The sequence below is a fragment of the Cyrtonyx montezumae genome, unplaced genomic scaffold, assembly GCF_038088225.1.
Source record: "Cyrtonyx montezumae isolate F1298 unplaced genomic scaffold, pur_monq_1.0 scaffold_18, whole genome shotgun sequence".
In the NCBI taxonomy this organism is placed as follows: Eukaryota; Metazoa; Chordata; class Aves; order Galliformes; family Odontophoridae; genus Cyrtonyx; species Cyrtonyx montezumae.
This window is the reverse complement of record NW_027071914.1, coordinates 15,911,521-15,939,489: the sequence shown is the minus strand read 5'-3', so window position 1 is coordinate 15,939,489 and position 27,969 is coordinate 15,911,521. Positions and strand designations below refer to the sequence as shown.

The following is a 27,969-nucleotide window of genomic DNA, read 5'->3' as shown; positions in this document are numbered from 1 at the left end:
CCACAGAACAGAGGCTTGGTGTGACTGCACTGCGTCTCTGCGCATACAGACAGGGATCTCTCTGTTACGTGCCATATGTGTGGTGTTTGGGTATGTTTTCAGGTATATGAATATACAGCAAGCATTTTAAAGCCATTTTCTGAGCCTCTTACAGGTGTGACATGTGGAGCTGGCCTGGTGAGCCCCAGCCTGGGGCAGCTGCCTGGCACCTTGTATTCTGTGTGCCCTGAGTGTGTGCAGGGACAGCTGGGTGTGAAACTGGCTCTGATTTGTTCTTCTTTTCTTTTTTTCAGGCTTCACCTTCTGTTACCATCCCAGAGCAGGGAAATACTTTAGTTCCATTTCATTAGCATTGTGCCTGTTGATTCAGGGCTGGTGGGTTAAAGGAATTTGAGAAACTGGTGTGGGTGTTGGTAAGAATCCCTAATTAAATTTCTCCAGAATACATCAAGCTCTCACTCTTCCTGTGAGACGACTCTGGGAGCACAGAGTCTTCCCTGAGCCTTTCACCCACTGCTGTCCTGATGCACATCCATCCGACTCCATGTATTTATTTTCTGTTCCCAGCAGCTGGCTTTGGAAGAGCCGCTCAGTGGTTCTGGGGTTTTCTGGCCTTGCAGTACCATTGTCAGCAAGGCTTATGTAGCTGGGCTGTTACTATAAAACAGAACCTTGCTGTTTTCACTGTGGGGTTGTCAGAGCATGCTGGAAGCTCACGCAGAGAGTATTTGTGGATCTTTCTCAAGCTGTTGGCCAAAGTGGTGATTTGCATCCCAAACCTCCCAACCGTGAGAAGCAGGGATGACAGCAGCTTGCATCTTGATCATCATCACAGCAAACAGAGGGCTGGGGGCTCAGCAGAAAGGATTTTGCAGCCTAGGTCAATAAAGTATTGCAAGGCCCATTTTCCTAAGCTGTGGCGACGAGTTGGCTGTAGGTTTGGCTTGTAGGAGGTTGAAATGACTCCTGTTCCCTGAATATTGCTGTCAGCAAGGACTTCTAATGCTACAGAGCAGCAGTGGGTGCTGGTGGGTGGGGTGGGCAGGGTCACGGCTGTGGTCCAGGCCAGCATCCAGGTCACTGCTCCCTGCTTTCTCTTCACAAGGTCATACAACTTCCACATTATCCAAACCTCACGCACCCTTAAAGCAGCAAACAGAGCTCTAGTGCATCAGGGTGGCACAGTTTCTCAGTGATTTCCAGGGAGCGTTGGAAGCGGTGTTGCTCTAAGATGACTTTTCCTATCCTTGCTTCCAGTTACTGTTCCTGAAAAACTGGTTTTTCATTGTAATGGCAGCTGTGACAGCTGTAGGAGTGAAACCAGAAATTATCAGGCAGTCCTGGAATTCTTTCTTGAGCTTAATTCCTTTAATGCCTGTCTTTCCTCATGCTGTGCTGCCATGGGCTTAGTTAGGTCTGGGGAGTAATTATTTAAGAAAAAGCTGTTAACGATGAATTAAAATTTGAATATGTAATGTAATGTTAAAACAAAACCAACAACTCACCCTTCTGTTGTCTAATCCGTATTTAAACAATGAGTTTCAGGGACTTTATGTAGTAAGAGTGTGTTCTGAAGAACTTAATCTGAGCTAAAAGACAAGCCCAGCCCCTCGTTACCAGCCTTGCAATAGGAACTCCCTGGAGATGCTGGAACAGAAAGGGAGGGTGAGAAGAGGGTGTGGAGGGAGGTGGGAGAGAACTGCGAGTACTGCTGGCATTTGGAAAAGTTGTCAAATGGAAGAAAAATACATTTTTTGTTCTGCTTTTGTTCTCCAAAACTGTGAAAGGTGGAGGGCAAGCAGTCAACATGTGTAGGTGGTTCAGTTCCTCAGAGATGGCGTTGAGCCCTGAAATACTGCACTAACTAAACATCGTCATCAAAAATGTGATCACTTCTAAAAGAGCATCTCTTCAAGCAGTATGGCAAAACATGCTTCTTGTAGGCTTTACAGGGAGGCTTTGTGGAGTACGTAGACAAAACCAATTCCTGTATTGTCTGTAAGGCTGGCTGTCTGTCTGTGGCATGGGTTAAAGATTATGTGGTAATACTCAGACCTGAAGAAGTTGTGGGAGTGCTGCTGTAGGAAACCGGGAGGAAAAGTGCCTGCTGTGCCCAGGCCTGGTTTCCCAGGGGGGATCCCAACAATAACTTGGGGCAGCCATCTGATTTCTCTAGGTTCCTTAGCTCTGCTGATCATTGGTTGTCTTTTCTCGTGTTAAGAAAGCATCGACTTGTAGCAGAATAGTAAAAATTGTAATAAAAAATAACTGCCTTAAGGAATTCTCTTCATCAGGAACAAGATGACGATAAAACACTGACAAGTAGGAGTGGTCTTTCAGCTTGTTGCAGAGGGAGTTTCTGTTCCTGTTTCCCACTTGAAGTAGGAAGGAAGCTGGCAGGTCCTGTGTTAGGCTAGTGACCTCCTGTCAATAAACTTACTGCTTCCATTTGTCTTGGTAATGCTTCCTTCAGCAAGCCCTACTGTAGATGATGCTGCACGTGACCTGCAGGATGCCTGTAGGAGGGTTCATGTGGCTGCTGAGCTGGTGGGACTGTCTGGCACTTGTGCAGCAGATGGTCCTTCCCCTGTGCTCTGTGGCTGCTTTGGCAGCCCAGCTTTGCTAGGAAGGGAGCTTAAAGATCCTCCTGTCCTGGTGGGTGGGTTTCCTGTCCATTTACTGAAGTAAATCGGGTCATTGACAGTGCTGCTGTACAGGGGATATGAGAAAATGTGACAGAGCGAGCTGAGATGGGATGCAGCATGCCTGTCCTTTAGTGTGACAGTGGCTGCACACAGCTGTTAGCTGTTTTCTGGAACCTGGACTGCATTTCTTTGGCAGTTTCCAGGATCCGTCTCACGAGTGAGAGCTCTGCCCTGCAGTTGAGACTCGGGTATGAGCTCAGAGTCTAAACTGTGAGGTGCAGGGGTCTTAGTAGCAAAGAGAGCTATATGGGAGCATATTTCGAGGTAGGACAACTAAATTCGTATTATAAGTCTGGGGTATCTAATTCGTGGCCAGTAATTATGTCTGTGAGCCGTGGATCAGTAGTTATTATTTTGAAGTCCACTGACTACATCGACACTTTGGAAGAATGCTGTCTTGTCACTGCCTGCTGCTAAAACCTTCTGTGTGAGGTTTCCGTGTGCTGTGCCGTCCTGTGAATTGCATTGTGCCCTGTCTCCCTGAAGAAGCACTTTGATAGAGTTTTTAATTTTTTTTTTCTTTCTAGCCTTAAAACAAATGCGAGAAAGCCCCCATAAGCGTGCAAGGCTTTAAGCTTAGAGAAAGCTCTGTTTTTGTGTCACTGCTCTATCTTCCAACTTAGGACTTCCAAGACAGAAGCAACAGTGTGTGTAACCCTGTCTGCCCTGTAAACCTCACTGGGGGGGCCTGGCTGTTGCTCTGCCCCTTTTTCCCTTTAGACAAGAGACACCGTTATGCTGCAAGTATTGCCCAAGAAAGAGGAGCCTGTGCTCACATTTCTGACTTGTTGCGCTCTGAATTTTCAGAAGCGACATTTAGTTTTTGTTTCAGGACTCTGTGTGTCTGCATGAAAGACACAGTGGTCCTTCTTTCAGCTGGGAAGGAGAAGTGCCCACCCGTGGGTGGTGGTCACTAGTGGTTTTGGTTTTCTCTGTGCACGTTGCCTGGAAGGGGCTGATGGGGAGCAGCAGACCTACAGCGAGCAGTCTGGGCAGTGCTGCTCAGCTGGTGTCAGCACAGCCGTGTTCTTACAAGGAGCTGAAAACTTCCCCACTTTAGATCTCTCAAATCCTGCCAGTCTGGCTATGCAGAATTTGGAGGTGACGGTGTTCAGTGTGGTGCACGTTAGCGATGCTTTGTTTTTCTTTTTTGCCAAGTGTTTGTGTCCTGGGTGCTTGTGCCCTGAAGAAGGGCTGTGGGTGCCAGGCCCCGCACCATCCTGCTCAGGGGGAGTGGGAAGTGCTGCTGGGGGCTGGCTGCCCCTCTGAACACTGCTGCGAGTGCCACTGAGGAAAACGGGTGCCCAAATTTCAGCAGTATTGAGTAAAATGCCTGAGCTGCAATACAGGATCCTTCTGTTCCCCTTGGAGGGGTGTGTGTGTTCTCCATTTCTACTGTCACGTACCCAACTGTCCAGAGATCTGTGTTGTAATGTTGCATTGCAGCATTCTGTTGCTGGCCCCAGCATAGCATTTCCTTGCCCTGTGCCTGTCCTCTTTAACGTGAGCTGAAGAAGCAGAAGTCTGAGTCTTAAGTTAACACACAGCACTGCTTCTGGAAACCTGTTTGAGGCTCAGATTAAGTTAGCATTGGATGTTTTCTCATTTCCAGCGCGTAATGGCAGTTTGGCAAGCAGAAGCCATCCGTTGAACACTGTGCTGAGATACTGATGTGTTTAAAAGTGGGTTTGTTATATCCGTTGAGAGTACTGTTGAATCTCAGTGGGGTGATGGAGGAATCCCTGGGGGTGTTGCATTACAAATTGGTGTTGATTGTGGGTTCACTGGATTGGTGAAGCTGTAATTGTAGCAGTGATAGAATGTAATTAGTGCTGAGGACCCCTCCAGCAGGGTGGAGGGGCAAGCAGCACCAGAAAATGCTCTGCTGGATGAGCATGGCCACACGGTGAGCTCAGGTGCTGGGTGGAAGCAGGCTGTGTGCAGGCATGTGCCGAGCTGTCAGTAATGAACATTTAGTTTTCATCATCTGCTCCCTCTCTCCTTGTCCGTGGGTTTCTGTGCCAAATTTCTTACAAGAACCCACCTCTTCCTTAGCGTGTCAGAGTTCAGACCTTCCCTAGCTGATTCTTTTTTTTCCCTTGTGCTCTCAGAGCTGTAATTAGTTTCTCTGTGAACCAGGCAAGCAGGTGTCTTTGGAGATGGGGAAAAACAGATTTAACCCAAGTACTGTTATTTGGTGGCTGCTTGTCCTCAGGCCGTGGGTATTGACAAGCAGTCAGCTGGGAAAGTGTGGGTTGACCTGGAAGCCTGAAATCACTCCTTTCACTCGTTGGCTTAGTGCTGCTGTTGTGTTCTTTGGTCTCATACTGAAAAACACTAGATAGGGACCCGTGCTCCTTGGGGGGTGCAAGTGCTGTGAGTAATTCTGGTCGTTCCGAGCTTCCCATGAGATTGAACTGGGAGCTCAGCTTGCTTTTGGTTTTCTAAGATTGACATTAAAAATCTGAAAGAGGTATTAAAGCTGAAGGAACGAGGGTCTGGGAGCTTGATGGTGATATTCTCCTTGAAGGTCCCTTTCCATAGCCTCGATAAGAGCTGAGCTGGGCTTCAGGTGCCTGTGGCCCCATAAACCGCTGCCTTGAAGCTGTGCGGTTTGATGTTCCCAGCTCTCAGGCTGAGGCCTCAGGATTTGCTCTGCAAAGCCCTAAGGAAGGTGGTGTTTTTGCTTTCTTCCCTCCTGTGCAAAGTGAGGGCTCCAGAAGTGCTGACTCAGTGTGATGAAACAGCACTAAAAACAATTAGAAAAAGTCAATTCCCTCCCTCATTCTTCAAGTGTTTTTCTTGCTACCAGAGTCTATCAATGCAGTCCAGGGTTGGTGGGTGGAGGCTGTTTATCTGTACTGGGTGGGGAGTTGCTGGGGAGCAGAGACACTTTTTGTTTTATTTTCATGTAAAAGATCTTTGCTTTATTTTTTATTTTTTTAATTTTTTTCTCCTGGAAATGAGTGGTTGCATGGAGGTGCTTCCAGTCTATAAATGAGCTGTAATGGTGGCTCTGGGGGGCCTCTGTTCTTAAAGCAGATCTGACTTTTTCGACTTGTAGTAAGGATACTTGTATTCTTAGGGGGGAAATGTAATTCTGAAGTTTGTGCCTGTGGCCACGCGTGCGTGTTATGGGGAAGTGCTTTTAAGACATAGGAAACTGCACCAGCCCCTTTGAGAGATGTGCTGTGTCTGCAAGGAAGAAAAACCAACCCAGTCCTGCAAATGTTCCTTCTGACAACCTGAAGAACTAAGGCCAGATTTTTAGTTTCCTATTGGTGGCTGTGCTGTTAATTCGTGCTGTCAGCTGTAATTGCTTCCTGGATTTACAGTGGATATGCTATCCCTTGTTTCTGTTCCTGATGGTGAGGGGAGGACAGTGGGTAGGAGCAGTGTGCCCCAGCCGTGCCATGTGGGGGCTGAGTTTGGAGTGGGGGGAGCAGCCCTCGAGATTGTCCTAATGTGGCTGATATCTGGAGCTGTCTGATGGGTGGCTATGTGAGGAGGCTGTCCCTTGGCCATCTGAAGCTCTTCTGCTGCCTGCTGTGATCCTGGGCTATAAAATCATAAACAATTTGGGGGTTTTAGCAAGATCCTGGGAAAGCTCAGCTTTTCTTAAATAAGTGCCTGGGGTGAGCAGACTGCAAACCGAGGCCAGAGAGGTTTCACTTGTTGCTCTCCTTCAGAGAGATTTCTTCGTGAAATGCATTCTCCTTTCTTCCTGCGTAGTGCTGTGTGGCTCCGAAGCAGCTGAACCAGTTCACTTCATCCAGATGTCACTGGGAGCAGCCTGAGCGATACGAGGCTGCTGCTGTGCTTGACAAGAGGCACTTCAGGCTGGGTCTTGGATTTTATGGTATTTCTTACATCAGGTGGTGTGACTTTACTCCTTAGTAGTGCTCCTTTGGCCGTGTTGTCCTGTGCCAAGAGCTGTGCGTTGAAGTCCTGTGGACTTTTTTGTTTGTGTGATTGAGTAATCCATCTTTTCTCCCTAATAACTCCGAAGCTTTGTGTATCCATTTCTTTTAAAGGCCTTTAGCTGAGCAGGAGGATGCTTTAAAGGGAATTGCTGCTCTTGGTGTGCTGCCCAGCTTTAAGTGAAGAGCCCAATGACAGGATTTTACACTGAGGCATTAATAAAGTCAAATGGCCTTGCCACAAAGCAGGGTGCATAGTGGTGGGGGCCGGGGGCAGCTGTGCTCTGTCCCGCTGTGGTCCCCCAGCCAAGAGATGGCTTTGTTCCTGCATGGGGTCGGGGCTGGGTGCGTCCTGGGGTCAGTGCCTCTGCAGCAGTGATCTCTCGAGTATCTGGAACGTGGGTCAGGCAGCTCGAGCATGTTTCTGTGTTTTTATTTCTAGTGTTACACCATCAGGAAAGAATTTGGGAGGGCTATTTTTACAATTGGCCTTAAACAGGGAGTAAAGGAAACGGCGCAGATTCCAGCCCTCGATGGAGTAACAGGAAGGGAAGCAGTGAAAACCATAAACCGTGCTGAGCAACATTTCCTCTCTTCTGCTGCACCCCCTACAGGTGACAAAGTCTGTATTGAGGCTGATGGGATCCCTAATGAAAGATGCATTCAATCTATATAAGGAGCCTGCTGAATCACTGCAGGGTGAGGCAGTGCGGGCTGGAGGAGAGCTGCTGGCAACTCACTGCCTGTTTCCCAAGAACTGCTTTTGTTTGCCTTACTGAAATCTAGGCATTTTAAATGACTACTTTAATTCAGAGATGTGCTCTGGGACAACAGCTGAATGTCAAAGCCCTTATTCTTGTGCCAGTTTGTTGTTCATTGAAGACATCCGAAGCCCAGAGCGCTGAGCTGGGGCTGTGTGGTGCATTAGCTGCATGGGGACTCCTTCCTCAGGCCTTGAATGCCATGTGCTGCACAGTGCAGGGAGGGCTGTGAAGGATTTATGGCTTCCTCAGTTTCCTTGGTACCTCTATGACTGCTGAGGATGGCTCCCGGTGTGATTTATCAGAATGCACAGCAGTGAGGTCATGTTGGAACTGTTCACTGTGTTTTCCTTCGAAATAGACCAGATTTCCTGCTCCATGTTTTAAAATAACCACGTGTTGCTGGAACACCTGGCTGGAGATGCATCGTGCAGCACATCAGCTTTTTTTTTTTGGTGTTTACTTCTGATGCAATAATTTCACCTGCGTTTCAAAGTACCCACCCCTGGCACCACAGGAGGCTTTGGGAACCTTATGACCACGCTACAGCGTGTGAATCTGCTTCTTGCAGAGCACAGTTGTGCTGGCTGAGTTGTTGGTTGGTTTGGAAAACTGTGCAGAGCTCCATAGTTGAGACCCTCTTCCTCTGCCTCTGGATCCTTCATCCCAACCCCTAAAGCTTTTCATGGATTAAAGGGCGAAGGAGAAGGAGGCGATACAGCCTCAGGTCGCTGGGGCACTCCTTACCGAGAGTGGATGTTAAACTGTTAAAAGTTAACTCAAATAAAACTCAAAGGTGGCTGTGAAATCCGTTTGTCCTCAGGACAGGGTGAGCTGTGCTTCAGCAGCTTTGCTGGGTGAGTAACAGTGTGCAGGCAGCACTGCGGCACATTGCTGCTGGGGATGTGCCTGTAGCACAGGGGTTGATGCAGCATCCACATCCCAGCCCCCATGGCTCTCCAGCCCCTCGTGGCAGCATTCACAACCTCTGCTTGCTGCCCTCTGCTCTGTCTGCTCAGTTTCAAGGGGCACAGAAAACATGAGCAGGCCCCTCCGTAAGGGAACCGGGGCAGGTGGTTGTCTGTTGAAGTGTTGGGGTGTGCTCTTTAAGGGTGTTTTAGTTTTAGGGTGGTTAAAAGCTCTGAAAATGCAGATTACAAAATAAAAACTCAAACAACTTTGACCTTGGTCCATGTACGCGTGGTGGGGTTGAGCTGTTAATGACCACATTCATAGATTGGCAGAAGGAGGTTGCATGGGGGGGTCTGTAAGCTCTCCAGGAGTACCCCGAGTTCTGCTCGTGTGCCTTTCACTGTTGCACTTTGGGATCATCATTTTTATGTCACTTTCTGCCCTGGGTGTCTGTGAGAGTGATCTCTGCCCTCTGTGCTGTGGTTACACACCGGTCCAGTGTGTGGCTCACATTGGGTTTTTAAAGTAACTGCTCCTACTCTCATGCTCAGCTTTATGAGGAGCTGCTGCTTTGACTCAGGGGAGGTGTGTGGACCTGTCCTACCCCAGGGGACAGTGCTGCCCTGAGGATGTGGTCACCTCCCAGAGATGCAGCAGCACCAGCTGTGTGTGCATGCAGCTTTCTGCAGCTGTCGGGCTGCAGTGACCCTAGGTGGTGGGAAATCCTGGCTTTGGAGATCTGAATGTTAAGCATTCAGGCCTTCTGTTTCAAGGGTTTGGTAATGACATTTAAGAAAAAAAAAAAAAAGAAGAAAAAAGGGGGAGTTTTATTGGTTTTACATGGCCTGCAATTATATCTGACCTTTCGTTTGGTACAACAGTCTGTATCCGCTGTATTTCTAAACACTGGGTGTTAAGCCAAAGAGCTTTCCTCAAGTAAACCCATTGTAAATTTTCATGCTAGCATTCATACTGATTTCTCTTTTGCAAACACTGTATAAATGCAGTGCTTGAGAACTCAGAGCATGCTTTCTGAGGCCGTGGTGCACAGTGCATTGCTGTGTGTGTTAATGCCAGCAGCCTACCTGCTCAGGACAGAAACTGGGCTGGGGGATGGCCTTGGTGAGCTTCCCGTGGCACGTGGTCTGCACCAGCAGCATGGATGCTCACGTGAATAAGGAGAATCCTGTGCAGAGATAAGCTCAAACTGCTGCTTCTCCTAATTACTGCTTCTGCATGAAGTCCCATTTCATGTGGAACCGTTCGTGTGTTGGAATATTGTTGCTTCTGTCCACAGCTGCTGAGAGGTGGCTCTGATGTTGAGCCCTAACAGCAGGAGGAAAGAAACAAACCCAAACCTGCGTGCTCTGCACCTTCGTACGGGCGTGCTGGAGGAGCTGCTGGTGCTGGGTGAGCTGGAGGCCTAGGGTGCAGCAGGGTTGAAGTGGGGCTCTATCTGGGTCTGAGATGAACACAAAATACCACTTTTACTGCTTCATGAAAAAGGTGCTGTGTCCCTCTGCTGTGGCTGTGCTGTATGGCTTAGGTTTTCTCCCTTTGCTATTAGTAAGGTATTTTTTACAGAATTGCCTGATCTCCTTCCTCTTAAAAAGAGGTTTCAGTGGTCCTATTTCATCGGTTGTCAGAAGTCATCCTGTTTGCTTTATGCCTGTACGTCACTACGATTTGCTGCGAGGCTGTGGAACTGCCTTTGGTACTGGAGGAAGTAATACAGAAGAGATCAGATGCCGTGAATGAAATTACTCATGTTTTTTTTTTTCCTTTTTTCTTTTTAGGACTTAAATACTATTTATTCCTTTCTTCATGGGCTGGACATACTCTCACACTTCAGGGAACATCAGCTGAGGTAAAGTACTGTGGAATTGGCGCTGTCTGGGTGTGCGTTGTGGAGGTGAGCAGGGTTTTTTTGCCTGCACTTAAAGGTGGCAGGGCATGAGCTGAGTCCTTTGCTGAGCTATGTCACTGCAGTGCTGTGGTACAGAGTGCAAGCTAATGAGCTCTGCTGACAGCGAGGGCAGGGCTTACTGCCATTTGTCTGCAAAGGACTGTGTAGGAAGTGCCCTGTGTTATCTCTGGGTTGTTGGTGCCTTTGAGTGCTTCAGACATGCAGATGATCTCAGAACGCACAAAATGGAAGGCCAGCAAAGCACAAAAAGTGCGTTGGAAGTATTTTAGTGCATTCAGTTCTGTTGCTATGGCTGATCCCAATGTGTGGGAGTGATTTAAGCACTTAGAGAACAAGCTGAGTGTTATCTTTTTGGATAATGAAGAACACCGTAATAATTTGAATTTTCTGGTTAAGCACATCCTTTGTTTAGAACAAAAATAGTTGAGTTTGAGGTCTTAAAGCGATTCTGCTGAAATGTGGTGATTAATGGCTTACAGTCTTTGGGGATTAACATTGAAATGAAGTGTTGTCTTCTCCTTCAGAATAATGTCATCCAGCGCTCGCTATGAGAGATACAAGGGCAACCAAGTTCTCTTCTGGTAAGTACACATATCTCTGGTGGGAGTTCTCCAGCAGAAGTGTAAACAAAACCACTGTAATGCATGCTGTAATACATCATTTCCTCTTTTAGCAGTCGTAGATACAAGGCTTACAACACGTGAGCTCGGCCATGCTGGCTGAGAGCACTGCCAGGAGCTGGGCGTAGCAGTGCTGGTGCCTGAGCAGTGCCCACGAGCTGGCAGCACAGCTCCGGTGGGCAGTAGTGCTGTTGGCTGTGTGCACCAAGCAGCCAATGCAAAGAAAAAAAGCAGGCTGGGCTCCTCGGGAGGGGCTGGTGGCAGTGGTGGCACCTCGGGAGGAGCAGGGGCTGGTGGCAGTGGTGGGGATGCTCAGCAGGTGGCACTCTTCCCCTGGCGCTGGCTGCTGCACAGAAGCCATTGCTTTGCTGGGATATAACACTGTGTAACATGTCTTTGAGTTGCTGTAGAGTGGAGGTCGATAGCAGTGATTTCTGGTGCCTTTTCTTACAGTTCAGAAACTATTGCAAGATGCTGGTACATACTGCTTTCCGGATCTGTGCTCATGAAGGACTCCATGTTTTTACCACCTTGCAGGTATGTGAAGTCGTTGTCTGTTCTCTTTTTTCTCCATGGTTAAGTCAGGATCTCATCTGACTGAGTCAGTCAGCAGTACTCCTGAAAATACCCATACGATGTTGATGGTACTGTAACTTTTTTTTTTTACAGTTCTTAAATCGTTTTTTGTTTTCCTGAAGTTGGAAAGTGGACAAAAACATTCTGCTAACTTCATTTAAATCCCCTTCCACTCTTCATTCATGAAACACTGCACCAACCACGAAGTCTTGCCTGGCTGGATTTTTTTTAGTTTGAGAGAATTTGTTAACTCAGGGGCCCTTTGAATAACTCCCACTCTGTGGCTGCTTTCTGTAGAGGTCCTTGTCTCAAAAACACTGCTGTAGATTGTGCAGTTTCTGTCCTTGGTCTGAGGCTGTATTGTAATGGCTTCTGTGATTTCTGTGTGAAGCAAGTGAATAGAGGCCAAAGGTATGGGTTCCCGAGAGCTGCAGCACAGGGAGTGCTGGGATGTGCTTGAACTGAGGCTTGGTATCTTCACTTGAGCTGGAGCTTGCTGTGCTGCGTTGCTCTGCTTGACCTTGTGTGTCATGCAGAATGTTTATGTCACTGTATCTTGAAGCTGCAATTCTAGGGGTAGGCAGGAGTGCTTGGTATCCGATCTAGGTAGCTTTTGATGAGATAAATGCAAGAAGTGCTGCTATCTTTCAGCAGAAAGGCTTTCCCTCCCGTCTGGGGTGGTGTGATGGGCTCCATCTCCTGCCAGCAGCTGCACTGGAGTTCAGCAGTGCCAGAAGTGTGGATGTAGCAAGCTGAGATTTACGTAAAACCTATATGAAGATGCTTGTTTTTCTGAATTTGTGGAATATGTCACATAACTACATCATCAAGTTTATATATATTATGCTAAGGGATTTGATTTAGTACTTGGGTAGGGATAGTGATAGGAGGATGGTTGGACTAGATGATCTTGTAGGTCCTTTCCAACCTTATGAACCTATGAACCTATTTTTTAAAGAAGCAAAACAATTCTGTTGTTGCTGGTTTACAGCGTTACAGCTTTGTAATGGGTGATGAGGAAAAATAGCTGCTAGGTAGGAAAGGGGTCACAGATTTCTGTTGTGTGGACTGCTGGCAGGTTATGGTGTAAATGGTCTAGCTCCTGGGATTTGTTGTCTGCTCTTGCAGTGAGAGCCCTTGGAAGCGAGCACATTCCTCTTCTGAATATCCAACTTGTTCCCCATCTGCATGTTTTCGTTTTAGTGGAGGAGGAAAAATGAAAAGTTGCAGTGTGAACAGAGCTTTGATATGCTGAAAGTTTGGAGCACGAATGCAGACATGTACAATTATATAAACTAAATTGGTAGCTAATTAGTGAGGAGTTGAGGTGGGCAAAAAGATGCTGGAATTTTGAACCTTTGTTTTTCCCCAGTGCTTTTGACTTTGATGCCACCAACACATCAGTCCCCCTTGGTCTTCCTGGGATTCTGGGGTCAGAATCACAGATGGGGAAGTGAAGGTGCTGAATGACCATGGAAACATGAGAGGGAAAAGCACAGCGTGCTTTTTGCTCTGCTAAGTGATGTGCTTGCACTGTCCCACTTCAATTTATAATTAAAAATGGTGCATATTTCGATTTTTATCTATAGCTCCCTGTAGCATGGTAAGGTTTGGTTGCTTTCCTTGGTCTGAGTACTTCATAGAGCACTTCTGTAGCTGAGGGAGTTGCAGTCACCAATGCTTTACAGGCTGTTTTCATATGAAACAGTGCCTTGGATAATTCAGTGCTATTCTTTCCGCATCTATAATTAGCACTGTTTAATTACATTTAAAGTAACACTTAATGTTCTGCATTATTCCTTGTCCCCAGCCAAGTCACTCTGAAAAGAGGCTCAAATATGTGTCTGTTAGAAAACAGAGCACTGCCTTCATTCTCATCCCCTTGGGTATTACGGAGATAATCTTTTTTATAGGACATACACACACAAAAGGAATGATTTTCTTCCTTGTTTATTTCAGTTTTATTCTTTTGCTTAAGCAGTAACGGTGGAAGTGGCCCACCACGTACCATGAGGTGTGAAGAATCTTCTCAAGAGTAGAAAAGCTATTTCCAACTTTCACAGTTGGTAATGTGGTAATGATAATTACCTGAATTGCTGGTGGTGTGTATGTGCTTGGTTTTGTTTTTCCTCCAAAATCTATCAGTGCATTTTAGTATTGCTCCATGCTGCACTTTCTGCCTAATGAGCATGTGATGCTATACCTGCATATCAGTGATATAAACTGTATGGAAGAAAACATTACTCAGAAGTAGCACAGATGCATCAGTATACTAAACCAAAAAGAAAAATAATCATCCTTGAAGCATTCTGTTGTGCTGAAGGGAATGGAGATGTCCTTCCAGCCAGCAGCATTTCTGGAAAGCTTCCTGCTTTGCTTTCAGGCATCAGATAGGAAGCCCAGCTTCACATGGTATAAACATGTCAACACGTGGGCAAAGGTGAGAGAGGTTGGAGACAGGTGGCATCTGCACAAAAGTGATGCAGGATGCTGGTGGCTTTGAGGCATCCCTGGGGAAAATGGCTGAGGACCAAAATAGAATCCTTAATGTGCGGAAGGCTATAAATACCAGGGATGAGAAATTCAGCTTTAAGGAGACCTCTGAGTGCTCTGAAAAGGTCATGAACCAGGCTGGAATAGTTCTTGCTTTGAAAGAGCTGGGTGGACAGAAGCATTTGCTGTAGCAGATAATGGTTAGCAAATGGATTTCAGTTGGAAACTCAATCCTCATGTATGGCTTGTAGTCACTCCCTTTGAATTATCCCCATGTAACACTGATGTGGTAATTCCAGTTGTGTGTTTATCTCTGGATTATTTGACAGACTTCCTGTGGGGAGTTTAAATGTCCATTTGTCTTGTGGTTATTATGTCTTATTTTTAACTAACTGCATAGTAACCTGTGTTTAACAATTACACGTGAAACTGCTGTTAACAGTTATGGAAAGTGAAAGTATCTCACAGATAAGTGGGGCTGGAAGGGGAAGACCTGCTGCTGATTTCCTGGTTCACTCCCACAGCTCTTGTCCTTTCCCTGTCATCTGCCCTGCTGTTTCCCTCAGAGATGGAGGAGGCTCCAGTAGACCACTGCTTAACCTGGCTCAGATGCTTGTTAGGCTCCCCTTTTATTTTCATACCTGTTTCATCCATTACCTACTATTCTGATATTTAGCTCTGGCAAACCTTCCTTTCCTTCTGCAGATCGTTTAAGAGTAAAATGTGTGGATTTGGACCTGAAAGAGGCATAGCTCAGCTGAAGCAGGCAGCTGCCTCTGCATCTCTATAGGCCCTTGAATGTGGAGGGGCAGGTGCTAGGGAAAGGCTTTCTGTGCAAGCTGATTCAGAAACTGGCTTGAAGATTGGAGGATTAAGACTTGTGTGCAGGCAGGATGAAATTTGTTCGTTCATCTGATGACGAAGATGAGAAGAGCCCTGGAAGAATTCTTTTTCTCTTTTAAACAGTAAGAAGCAAATCAATCATTAACACTAGGTACAAAGATGAGCCATTTTTTATTGCCCTATTGCCTGGAGAATGGATTCATCAATACATTTGGTACAATAGGAAAAGAATATGCTTCCTAACATGAAAGTGATGGCCAGAACAAAAGAACAGCTTTGGAGGATTTTGCAGAAGGAAAAATCATGTCAGCAAGTTAAACAGTTTTTCTGTCAACCTTGCTTGTTAATCAAGATAATTCATTTGAGCAGGATATTTGAAGGAGATTACTCACAGCAAGATTAGCCATAGGAAATGTATCAAGGGCCTGGAGGAACTTCTGAAGCCAATTATGTGGATCACAACCTCCTACAGCTGTGAGAATTGAACCTTGAAGGGAAAAATACAAAGTATTGAAACATTCAAGATGTGTCTTATTGAAAACAAACAATTATTTCCCTGACCCTTCCAAGAAATTCAGAAATGGTGGCTCTGAAGTCTCACAAGTGGAGGAAATTGGTATTATTACCCCAAATTCAGGTAGAGCGTTTGTTGCCTAAAAACAAGTGTCTTTTTTTAAGCCCAAATCCAAATGCTTGGATTAAAAAAAGATTGCCATAGTAAAAGAGAAACTCTGCTTTTGCCTTATGAATAGTGGCTTAGGTTGAAATTATTTTAGCTTACTTTTTATGAAGTTAATACTTGTAGATAACAATCTTCTAACATATTCTGCAGCTTGCAGTGGCTGTTAAATGTTTCAGTCTCTTCTGTGTGACAGTTTTCTGTGCTCCTGATGATGTGCTTTTACAGCGTAGGTAGATAGGAGCTGAGGATTGAGGACTTGCTATTTGCACAACTTCCATTTCTTGTTCTTTAGGCATCTCAGCATTTTGATGTATTTGAAAACAAAACATACATACATTTATACCTCGGATGTATCATCTAAAAGCAATCAGTTTTACCCTAAAACCTGTGTGACTGCCTTCTGCAAGCTGTTGGTTTGTGCCTTTCAGTGAATGAGCAGCTCAGAGCTCCTGCATTCCCAGGTTTCAGTGAAGGTGTAGTGGCACCTATCTGCTGCTGACCCTCCTTCAGGCATCCTGCCTTGGCTGTTCCTGCTGTGTCTGAGCTGTGCCCTCTGATGAGGGCTTCTGTCCTGGTCCCAGAGCTGAGTGCTGCTTTCTGCAGGCGCTGCCTCAGGTGAAGGCTGTGATGTGTTGCAGAACAAGATGGGCACTTGGCACATCTCTTGTGGCACAGAATAACCTTCTACAGGAGCCAGAAGAGTGCGTAGGACTCTGTTCAGACCTCTCAGAACCAGTGATCACATAATCTTGTCCACAACTCCCACCCACCCCAGTGATTTCTTTTGCTGACCGTAGTAGGTAAGATGCTGGCTGCCTCAGAGCATCGTCTTATTCTGAGCACAGAGTAATTAATTAGGGCACGGGTCTTGGGGGCACGTAGTGCATTTCACAGCCTTCAGAATCATTCCCAGTTAAAACTTTCAGTGAGCTTGAGAGGGAAGCCTGCAAAATTTTGCTGTTATTGACAGCTAATGCAGAAAGGGTTTATGGTGATCGAGCATTCATGGGGAGTGGTGTTCTGCATTCAGCCCTACTTCTTGTGGTCTCAGGTTTCCTTTAAACCATTTTCTGATGGAATTAAACGTTGTAATATTTTTATAATTAAGTTACTTTGAAATGCTCAGGACTTGCACAGCATATGGTACCTTGGAAACTCTGCACCTACATTTGCCAATTTAAAAAGAATTAAATGCAAATGGGGAAAACCCACATTGGTAGTAACCCTTTGTTGACTTCAGCTCATCTACTGAATGTGAAGCCAGTGAGCAAGCATCTGAGAGCTGGTGGTGCAGATGCAACAGGGGGATGTCAAGCAACAGGAGCACGCAGTGTGGTTATAAGAGCCATGATGTGGCTTTAACAGCTGACACTTTGGGCACTGGGCAGCTAGGGAATAAAGGTGCTTAAATTTAAGCCCCTATTGGTTGAAAATTGGTATTGAAACGTGGTGGTTGTGACTGGGGATGCCATGCCCACACCTCTGCTTGGTGGGAGCTGTGGTGTCATCAGCTGAGTGCGTGCCAGGAAGTAATTAAAGCTGACCTCTTGACTGGTAAACACGAGTAGTTTATTCCTTAGGATCAGAAGGGTGGGTTTTGTCGTTGGAACATCATCTTCTTGTGAGTGCTCAGGTGTTGTAAAGCACTTGATGGACCAGAAGGGACAATGCCCAGAGCCTGACCTTTGATCTAAGCACTGTCTTCCTCCTGTTGTGTTTTGATCACTGCTTAATGAACAAATGTTACAGTGGAAGCAGAAGGAAGCTCGGCAGTACCAGGATTTCATGCTGTGCTTATGTGAAATAAAAACAAGGAGGAAAAAACCCAGTAACTTTCCCTAAATCTCTAGCAATTTGATAAATGACTTCTGTGTGAGAAGAATGCTTTGCTTGTGTGACTTCCAGCAGCAAACTGTAGCTCTTTCTAACTGCAGGGAACTTAGGAAAAAAACCTAATCAGTTTTGTGGTAAAGCTAATAACGATTATTTCTGTTCAGAAAAGATGTAGAAGTTTCCTGGTTGCACATAGCACCCCTAGATTTTGATCTGGTGATCTGTGCTTTTACATTTCTTGTTGTACGGAGTAGAACTAGAACTGCAGCTTATTTTTTTCCGTGATGCAAATGTTCTCTGTTGCAGAAGGTTGGTTCGTTTCGCTTTGTTTCCCTCTTTTGGTTTGTGGAGGGCTGGATCTGATGTAGTGCAGACGATCAGAAGCTCACACTGTGTGACAAAAGCATGAGAGGATGCTTTTCAAGTGACTGAAGTCGTGAGAACTTCAGCTGCTGGTCGCTGGCTATAAATATGTGTGGAAAATACCATTTTCAATGTGAAACTCAAGCTTTTCTGGCCTTCCCTGACACGGGTGAGAAAATTCCAGTTGTTATGTATGACTTCACAGCAGTCATTGAGTAAACTGCTAATAAAATCAAAACTTGACATCTTAATCTGCAGTGCTTCTGCTAATTGCAGCGCTTTATCCTGACTGCACTAGGATTACATTGATAAAATATATGCTGGAATAACCTGAAGCTTCACTTCCTTTCCTGAAACCCACGTGTGCTGGAAGAGTTTTTGCATGTTCATGTACAGCTCATAAGCATAGGTCTTCTCAGCAGTCTGTGTGATGTTCCAGGCAAGGTTTTCTGCTGTGATGACTGCAACTCAACCTGCTTTGGCAGGGGGGTTGGACTCGATGATCTCTTGAGGTCCCTTCCAACCCCTATGATTCTGTGAAATGTCTGAACTTTCAGGTGTGCTTTCCCTGTGTAACTGCAGCAGAAAGCAGCAGAGCACAGCTACTTGTTAGGGTTCATCTCTGCATTTGTCTTAGCCCTGTTTTAACGCAGGCATTAATCTCTACTTGAAGTTAACTGATTGCTGTTGGCAGCCTGAGGTTTGTAACACAGCAGCTACAGTCTTCTAATCCAGTTGGGATGCTGTTAATGAAGGAGGCTTTTTTAATTTGAAGGAAGGCTTTCACTTGAGTCCGGCTGCATGGTGAAGGCTGAGCTGGGGAAGAAAGGTCTGCAGCCAACACTGGAGGCGTTGGGTGGGTTTGGGTATCTGCAAAGAGTAATGATCTTAGGAAAGAGTGTTCTTTGTATGTGAGCTATACATAACAGCCAGCAGTGAGAGGGACTGAATAAATAATATGGTGCTGTTTTGCTGGAATATTTCGTGTAATAATTTAACCCAATTTTATGCTATCTTTTTTTGAAGGGTATAATCATCTGCACTGTAGCCGATTACTTTTATTACTGAAAAGATGAGGTGAGATGTTTGTCTCATTCTTTTCCATTTTTGTTCTGTTCTGCAGTTTTGGCAAGCAGTCTGGAGGGAAACGAGGATGCGAATGTATCATCCTGGAGCCTTCAGAAATGATTGTGGTAAGGCAGATTTTTCAAATGTATTTGATCTGTTGCTGATTTCTGCAAATTCTCTGTCTCATAGCAGAAAGCTTATTGTGAAGTATTTTATAAAATTGCAGCAAAATTGTCTTGATTTCAATTATACCTAGGGCTGCTATCATACCAGCAGTAGTTACGACATTTAATCTAGATGTGTAAATGATAGTGATGATTAGAATGACTGTGTCATTCCTTCTAAGATTATATTTGTTTGAGTTCCCAAAGTTTTACTATTTAGGGCCAACTTGAGCATTCCTGAGTCAAGGAACAATAGACTGCTATCTTGAATATTTTATTTCCACCCTCACCCCCCAGTTCATTGCTTTTTACTGGTCATGCCAGCAGTGCTGGGTCTGCTGGGAAATGGCACTCCTACTCCCTGGTCTGGAGTTCTGCATGGTGTGAAGACTTTTAAGTAAGAGCTGAAGGAACAGAGGATGTTTAGCCAAGCTTGAAGGATAAGGCTTTCAGCTTCACTGCCATCGACCTTTTCTGTGTCCACTGTGCTTCCTGAGAATACTTAAAACACTGCCAAGTTTGTGTGTTCTTACAGATTCAGATCTTCCTAGGTTGGTGTATGCGTGCTGTCGGCAGCAAGGATATTAGATAGGATTTCTTTTCTTTGGTGTACACTGATGCTGAACCCCAGGAGGTCTCCTTCAGCCATGACCCTGGGAGCTGGAGCACAAGTGCTCACTGTACTGAGGAGCCATCTGTCTGTAAAGCAGGCTTAGTTCTTTAGGCTGCTGTTGATTTAGGTCCCTTATCTCTGGATACGGTGATGTTAGAACTGATACTTGATGATGTCACCGTTCAGCTTCTACGAGAAATTCAGTTCTCTCTCAGCATGCTTACAGCCACTGACATTCTGGGGTGACTGATGCCCTGAGGGATGCACAGAGCTGTGCTCTGCTCACTAATGTCCACTATGCCAGGTAAGCTCCTGTACCACAGCATGGCACACGTGAGAGCCTTCGTATCTGCTGGAGCCCCTTCAGGCTGACAGAGCTGACAACGATTCACTGTTTCTGAACAGATGAGCAGTTTAGACTATTTTCACTCACAAGCTGATTGCACAGTCCTGAGCTTACAGACTGCTGCTCCAGGTGCTCATAGAGCTGGTGTGCTGTGTCCTGCAGAAATGCCACGGACTGGTGCAACTGCTGTTCGAAGTGGAAAGTGTATCACTCCTCTTGCTGGTGACTCAGCTGCTGCAAGTGGATTTGCTGCTTACGTTAAATATTTTCCATGGGTGAGATGTATGTTATTGTCAGTGTTGTATCTAAATTAAAAAACCCAACAAACCACAAAACAATACCCAAACAAAAACCTAGGCAACCAAATGGAAAAAAACGAATGTGAAGGTGCACACAAACGAGTATCCTCTCCATAGTGAATGTTGCTGGAAAGAGAAGGACCTCATTAAAATATTTTTATATTTTAGATTTTATATTTTAGACCAGGGAGTTCTTTGTGTGTGTAACCAGTCAGGGTTCCCAGGGGGATGTCACGGTCCTGTGGAAGCCACTTGTGTGCATCAGCATTGCCAGAAGCTGACACTTGTTTCTGGAGAGAATTGCACAGCCTGGACAAGTGTCCTCTCTGCTTTAAAGCTCTTTCTTGAATTTCCTGTAGTTAGGTTCCACTGAGAGTATAGAGGCACCTGAAAGCACCTTCTGTCCACTTAGGAACTTCAGTGTCCTCTTCTGTAGGAAAATCAGCAAACTAGAAGTCCATGGCTCATAACTTATAGGAAAATACAGCTCAAGTACTGTCAGTTTCCAAAGTAGGACTTCCAGTGGGGTGAGGAGAGAGCATCAGTGTGTTGGCATTTGGCTCGCTAGTGGCTGCTCTGATGGAAGGTGTGCTTAGCTTTCATTTCACTTAAATAATTCTTACTACTTTCTCTTAGTTTCTTTTTTTTTTCTCCGAGAGCTTTTCTTTAATATGCAACATACAATTAGATGCGTAATGCCTAATGAATATTTATCTTCAAGCAGAAGCATTCGCTGCTTTAACCTAGTTAAAGAGTGCTGCTGTTCTCTGCTTTTGCAGCTGATTTCCCACTTTTTTTTTCCTCTTTCTTTTTAGAATGTAAATCAGTTTTTTGAAACAGGAATCCTCTGGGAACTGACCCATTTTAAAGGCCATAAAATGTGGTCATCTTAAGTTAATGAGGATAACAGATAGTGTGTGAATAGGCAGTGTAGCTCATATTTTGGTGGCTGAACAACCTATTGAATTAATAATAGGGCCATTTCTCACTTAAGAAAATGGCCCAGAATTGCAGTGTATTTCCGTGCACTGAAGTCACCTTTCTGTTGTTCCTTGGCATCTTCATTTTCTTTAGCTTCATTGTAAGATAGCAGAGGAGCAGCATGGTATTTGGGGTTGCCGTCACCGAGTACAGAATGAAACTGAGGACAATCCCACAACTCTCCTTGGTTTTGATGTTAGTTTTTTTTGTGGTAGCACCTACAGTGGTGCTGCCAGAATCCAAGTGGAGCAGAGCAGCACCCTTCTTGAGAACCTGGCCAGTTAGCACACTAATCCAACTGTAGGCGTTCAGGATACTAGGGAGGAGCATCCTGGGCAGCTGTCCCCATCAGAGCTGGTGCCTGTGCTGTAGCATCTGTAGGTGCAGGAGCCTTCATCCCACGGGGCTGTGAGGAGGCTGGCTGTGCTCTGTGCCAGCAGACTGAGCTGATACCAGGTGTGGGCAGCGCTGAGTGATGCTTGTGCTGGGGGAGCTGGGTGCTCAGAACCAGTGCTAGGCGTGATGATGGCTGCCAGTCTGCTGAACTGGAAGCTGTGCAGTGCAGAGCTCTTTCCTGGCGTTGTGATTTGTGTTTTTGTTTTTTTGGTCGCTTGTGGTGCTAACTGAAGGAAGCAGGTGGTCTCAGTTCTGCCTTCCCAGTGGCAGTTGCTTGTTTTGCCCTTGTGCTAACAAATCGTGCGTTTGCGCTCACCTCTTCGTTTTCAGTGACAACTGTGGAGGAAAAACAGCATCATCTTGCAGTAAGTGCTTATTTTAGCCTTTGTGCTATCTGTTCAGTTGGGGGTTTGATAATGAAGTTCTTCAGAGCTGGGCTGGTGGTTGCCTGCTGCTGCAGACCCACTGCCAGGTCTCTGTGCCAGGCACACGCAGCCCTGCCTTACTTTCTGTGCTCCTGTAAGGCTGAACCCGAAGGAAAAAGGAAACTGCACAGTTTGTGCAGCACATGCACAAAACTCACAACGAAAGCAAGGTGATTTTTAAGGTTACTGATTACAGTAGCTGTAAGAAACCAAGCCTTACTGCTTCAGAAAACCTGTGCAATTTGAGAAATGAAAAATGTGGTTATCAGTTACGAGGGAGCTCTGCTTTTCTGCTTTCTTAGTGGTAGTGCTGCAGTGTGAGGCTGTTCTATTTAACATCTAGCGTATCTTTAAATTGCTTTATCAGTGTATATTTTCCTCTATGGAATTAAAAATAACCCACAAAATAAGCCCAGCTCCTGCACCTTTGACCCATGGGAAAAGCAATGTGGAAGACGAAGGTGATGTTGCTTCTGTGAACGGTTCAGCTGTTTTCAGCTGCTTGCTTGTTACTGCCTGTTAATTCTTTCTCATTTTCATACCTTTTGCATCTGAATTTCAGGATAATTTACCTAAGTGTGTGAAGGGAGGGCTGTGTAATGCTGCGTGGAGCTTCTGCTGTTCTACTGCTGAAGTCTGATGTTTGGGAAAGTCTGTTTAAAAGTCACACAGGGCAGTAGGAACTCGCAGCATAACTGTGTGGCAGAGGAGCTCCTTGCTGGCTGCGGCCCATTTGCAGCACGTCTGCTCTGCTTCCTGCTAGGATACACTTTTCCAAAACATCAGAAGGAAGTGGGAAGGGATGGGACTGCTTTTTATAGAAGAAAAAGGAATTGGAGCTAGTAAAATAAAAAGGATTCCTGTTGGGTTTTACTAACAAGATAAACGTATCTTATTTTCAATGGTTAGTATCATCAAGGTATGAATTGAGTTCCCATCAATTCTTCATAATCTGTTGGAATTGATTAGAAATAAGTAGCGTCATAGGGAGAGTAGGGCTGAGAGGTATCTCCAAAGCAAACAAACAAAAAAAGAAAGGAATATAATACAGAGGCTTCAAGTGGATTTTAAGTATCTACAACAGTACCTTCTGTTGAAGTCTTCTTTGGTATAAGGCACCTATATAACTCATGTGGTGCAACATGTGTGGGTGCAAGTGTTCCTGCTGATGAGTGACATTGTTTAGAGGATATGGGTGCAGCTTTAAAAAAAAAAACAACAGAAAAAACCCTATTTCCTGGAAGGAAACTGCGGCCTCCGGCTCATTGTAATAACGTCGCTCTGAGCCATGCGGCGGCGGTTCCCCAAAGCATCTGCTGTCTTTTCCTTGAGAAAAATTTAACTGTTCTCAACCTATGTTCGTTCCTTCCTCATGAGCTTGCTACGGCTCCATCGGCTCTCGGTGCTATGGAAGAACTGGATGTTTAACCAGGAGCCTGAACGTGTGTTTCAGGTGGAGAACTCCAAAGACAATGAGGAAAGCATCCTGCAGAGAGAAGTCCCGCTCCGGCAGTCCCGTCGCAGGTTTAGGAAGATCAACCAGAGGGGCGAGCGCCAGACCATCACCGACAACGTGGACGCCAGCAGCTACATCTCGGTGAGTCTACCCCGAGGTCCCTGGCCTTGCTCTCCTGGCTTCAGGGGTATAGAGAAAAGCCAGTGAGGTGAAATGAGTTGGCTTTTTTTCCTTGTCGTGGAATGGATGAATGCTTTGCAGTGGAGCGCTTGAGGTTGTAGTGAAGATTCAGGCACCGGCTTGAAAAGGAGTTGTTTGATTCGTGGGCGCTTCACTGAGCGCTGCAGGTAAATCTGGAGAAGTCTGCTGGGGGAGAAGTGGTCATTCTTGGTATTGGCTGGTTTTAGCTGGAGTCCTTTTGGTAAGATGCAGGAATGAGTGACCTTGTTTTTCTGTGGTTTGGTTTGTTTTTTTTCCCCTTGAATTCAGGCCGTGCTTTGGAGTGGAGTCTATCACAAAGGCAGTTCAGTGCAGTAATAGCACTATGTGTTAAGATAGCATAACGGTAGTTCTAGCATCAAAAAGTAATGGCAGCTCAGTTGCTACTTTTAAAATCCTTCACAGACAGTTGTCTGCTCCGTGTGAAGGCACGTACGGCTGTGGTTTTGAGGCCACAATGCTTTTCTGAGGGCTTTTTACCCTTATTTTTCACGTACGAACTTCCTGCTACTAGCAGGATGTGTGTGTGTGATCTAGACAGACGATTACACTGAAAATAATTGTTCCAAATATTTTGATTTTCCTTGAAAACGAACCATTGGCAAACAATACCAACACTGACATACAGGAGCTTTGACTTCTTCACACACGGAAAAGAAAAAAACAAATTCAGTTTCTCCCCCTTTTTCCTGTTTATATCTGAAGTGTGCAGTTAGCTGAAAACTTAAAAGATTTCCTCCCTGCTTCAGAATAAAATGCCCTTTCTCTTTTTTTCCCCTCTTTCCCCACGCTGTTAACCATGGTGCTGCAGGTGGGTGACTTATGGGCTCCCTGCAGCATTTTGGTGAGCAAAAGTGCTGTTGGCAATTGTCTGCAGAGCAGAACAGCTCGTTGCTGTGACAAGAAGAGGACGTGCTACTTGAAATTGAATGTCCCCTTCCGTCTCATTTCAAGAGCTATCGCACGTTGGCTGTTATCATTACTGAGTGATCTGAGTTGGTCACTGATGAATGGAGCTGTTGGCTCGTCGGGCTCTGTGCAGCCTAATAAGGCTTTGTTAGGAATTAAGTTCCAGTCTCTGTATGACAAAATCTTGCTCCTTCACCTGGTGTTCCTGTAACGCCGGAGAAGCACGCAGGGAGTAATTCCTGAGCATCAGTGCTGTAAGGAAGAGGAGCTCGGGAGCTGCTGCTGGTGCCTGCCATGCTGCTGGCCCAGGGGGGTGATGGACTGCTGCTTTTGCTCAGAGCAGTGCCAGGTTAGCACTGCCGTAATTGTTTCAGCCATTGCCGGTTGTTCCTGCGTGGAGTCGATGTGTTGGACCTGCAGGACTGCGATTAATCAACAGATGATGTCCTCGGCAGTGGTTTTCTTCCTGTTGATGTATTTCTTAAGTTGACAGCCACGTGCAGTGCACATCTGTCTTGGTGTGTACGGTTTCTTGTGGCAATGAATATATTTGATTGTGATTCAATAGCTAATGGTATAAACTTCAGAATCGTGAGTAATATCCCTGCATCTGCTTTTATTGTCACTTAAGTAGGGGTATGTGAAAAGATCCCGTTAACGCTGCTAGGTGTTCTCCTGGATGGCTGAGTGCTAAGTGGCAGGAAACCACCTTTCTGGTGCAAGATCTGCAAGCTGTCGGGCTCCGGCAGCGTGAATTGAAATACCAAGCCTAGCTCTGTAGCCTGGAAACTCCTAATTGGAAAGCGTGTGTCACAGCACTTGGTGTAGTGAAAAGTAATTTGTATCTCAACAGATGACAAAGAAATAGGCCCAGCTGCCTGCTTGACAAGTAAACAAAGCAAAGAATGCCTATATTTTTCTATATTCCATCTAAATCTGTTAAAATAATGATTTTTCCTGAGTTATTTTGTTTGTTCTGTGCCTCAGTTTAACTTTTACTTTGAGAAATCTGCCAATACGTGGCCATTGGTTGCCAGTGGTTTTGGAAAGACAGACTGTAATGTAACCCTGTGCTTCACCCCATTGGAGAATGGGCAGGATGAGGAGGAGGGGGTTTGAACAGAACTTTTATTTGCCAAGAACTTAAAACAGTGTTTCTGCTGGAGTGGGGAAACTGTTTACAAACTTGCCAGCACATTTCCTCTCTGGCCCAGTGCTAATGAATAAATGCAGTGTTGTACTTCCCTCTCCAGCTTGATGCTGTGACTTGACAGACCTTTTGTGAGCCCCTCTGGGGCAGGAAGACTTGGTGCTTTGTGCACAGTGTGCCAGGAGTCCACGGCTTCCAGCAGCACGATGCTGCTGAGTGCTCAGCATGCTGGTGGGTAGGTCTGGAAGCACTTCTTGGGCACAAACAGCTTTCTGCCTTCTAAAGAAAACATGGATCCTGTAGGTGTTGATACTTGGTGTTGTTTTATCCCAGCTCAGAACTTTTCCTTTGACAATTAAAAGCAAACACAAGAAATCCTCTATTTAAGGGGAATTAATCTATGCAGTTTCCATGAACTCCTTGAAATGTAAATCTCTGATCATTAAATAGAGTGCGATTAATATTTATGATGAAGGTGAATCCTTGTTTTTATAAAGCATTACCCGTTAGGTGGTGACATGAGCCTGCATCAGCTCTTTGTGCTGAGCTCCCTGCCTGTTCTGCTGGAACGATTTCCATGGAAATCCCTGGGGTTGGCCATGAGATAAACAGTTGTGTGCAGATTCTTTAAGACTTTCAGTTATTATTACCATATTTGAAGCCTTTTTTATGCCTCTTACTTAAGTGAAAGAGCTCTAGTACTGAATGCAACTGTATCACTTCAGGACTGCTCACATTAAAAATTATTATTGCTGCCTTCGTTTTTCCTTCTGCTAGAACGACAGCTCAGTGTTAGAAGTTGGTCATCTGTTTCTGTCTTCAAAGTGCACAGTGATGTGAACGTGTTCCCGCAGTACACGTGCAGGTGATAGCAGAGCTGCTCACAAGCAGGTAAAGCAGTGAGGGCTGCCTTTTGCTCATGGCTTCCAGGAGCTGTGCTGGGGCTCTGCTGGGCCAGCCAGCAGCATCCTGGGAACAGATGGGTGCTTGGGGAGACCTACCCAGTGCTTCTCCCAGAATGTGAAAGAGCAATGCTACCCACAGTGGAGAGAGGAAGGGTGGCTGTGGCAAAGCCCAAGGCCACAGTGATGTGGGATCTCCTTGCTCCTTGCCCTGTTTGCTTTTGTCTCTGGAGGAGCATCAGCTTTGTGCCTGTCACCCGGGTGATGGTCAGGGTGGTGGTGGGGAAGTGATCCCAGAGAAGGCTCTCATCAGGCTTAATGAATTAGAACAAAATGTGCCACTGGTGTAATTATGCCTGTTCTTGCTCCTGCTTCAAATCTGATTTGTTAGTATGGTTGCCTATCTTCGTGGAGATAGGCACTCTTTGTATATGTGTCTCTGTAGTGCAGATAAGAATGCAGACAGGAACCAGGGTCAGGCAGCAGGGGCACTGGCACAGCCACAATGAATATCCAGCCATTTCTGCTTCTTAGTCTGGCTTGCAAGCCAATAAATAATGCAGCTGCATTTTTTATTACAAAAGGAGAAAGGTGAGTCTTATGTCTCTGTTCAGGACTATTGTGAGCGTACAGCAGGTCCGTACAGAGCTGCAGCTGGGCTTTCTTTCAGTTAATGGTGTGGGCAAGAAGTGTTTGATGTTAATTCTGGGGCTGTATGGAAGTGACATTGCTGATTTCATACGTATTCAGAAAGCCGAAGGTTCAAATATTTACCTTTGCAATTACAAACTTGAGATGGAGTGAATATTGCATCTATGTTTCCTGCAGTGAATGAGTCCTAATGGAGCTTAGCAGTTTAACACAAATGTCAGCAGGTCCACCAGGTCTGTACACTTGCGTGGTTTTAAGTTTATTAAGATTGTAAGAACGTATGGTCACACAGATTTTGACAGTTTTTGATGGATGAAGTAAAGAAGGTTTGTGTTTCTAGAAATAGTGCACGTGATGTCATGCAGTTTTCCAGGGAGTTGTTGACAGTGTTTTTAATTGTTTAATGTTTCTTCACTGTAGAGCAGGATAAGGAAATATCAGCAAACTTTTGGTGGTAATCCCCATTCTCAGATGTGCAAATCTACTCTTTTTAAATAATAAAGAAAAAAGCCATCTTGTGAGAGGATGATGAGGTTTAAGAGGTTTATTCCAGTGCCGACTTCTGAGGATGGTACCTTGATACTTGTCTCATGCACAGAGCTTCCAGGATCCTTGTTAGGAGCAGTTATCTGCAGAGCAGTCTGTCACTCCAGGACTGTTTGAGTGGCAAGTTTCTTGTTCTGTGATCATTGCTTAATGTAATCCCGTTGGAGGTTGCAGTTAGCAGGGGGTATCTCACCATTGCAGGGGTTTAA

The 27,969-nt window shown here is 45.5% G+C and overlaps 1 protein-coding gene across 7 annotated transcripts in view; it reads left to right on the top strand.

Annotated features, from left to right (window-relative positions):
- Positions 1-27,969, top strand: part of RAPGEF6 (Rap guanine nucleotide exchange factor 6) — a 97,230-nt gene that overhangs the window by 6,539 nt on the left and 62,722 nt on the right. For 6 of the 7 annotated variants that reach the window (XM_065734851.1, XM_065734854.1, XM_065734849.1 and 3 more), the window contains exons 2-6: positions 10,095-10,165; positions 10,750-10,806; positions 11,299-11,382; positions 18,759-18,828; positions 23,381-23,524. In XM_065734851.1, the coding sequence (XP_065590923.1) occupies positions 10,095-10,165; positions 10,750-10,806; positions 11,299-11,382; positions 18,759-18,828; positions 23,381-23,524 (426 nt within the window). Of the gene's footprint in view, positions 1-10,094; positions 10,166-10,749; positions 10,807-11,298; positions 11,383-18,758; positions 18,829-23,380; positions 23,525-27,969 lie in introns of those variants that run through there. The other variant, XM_065734853.1, reaches the window with a different exon arrangement.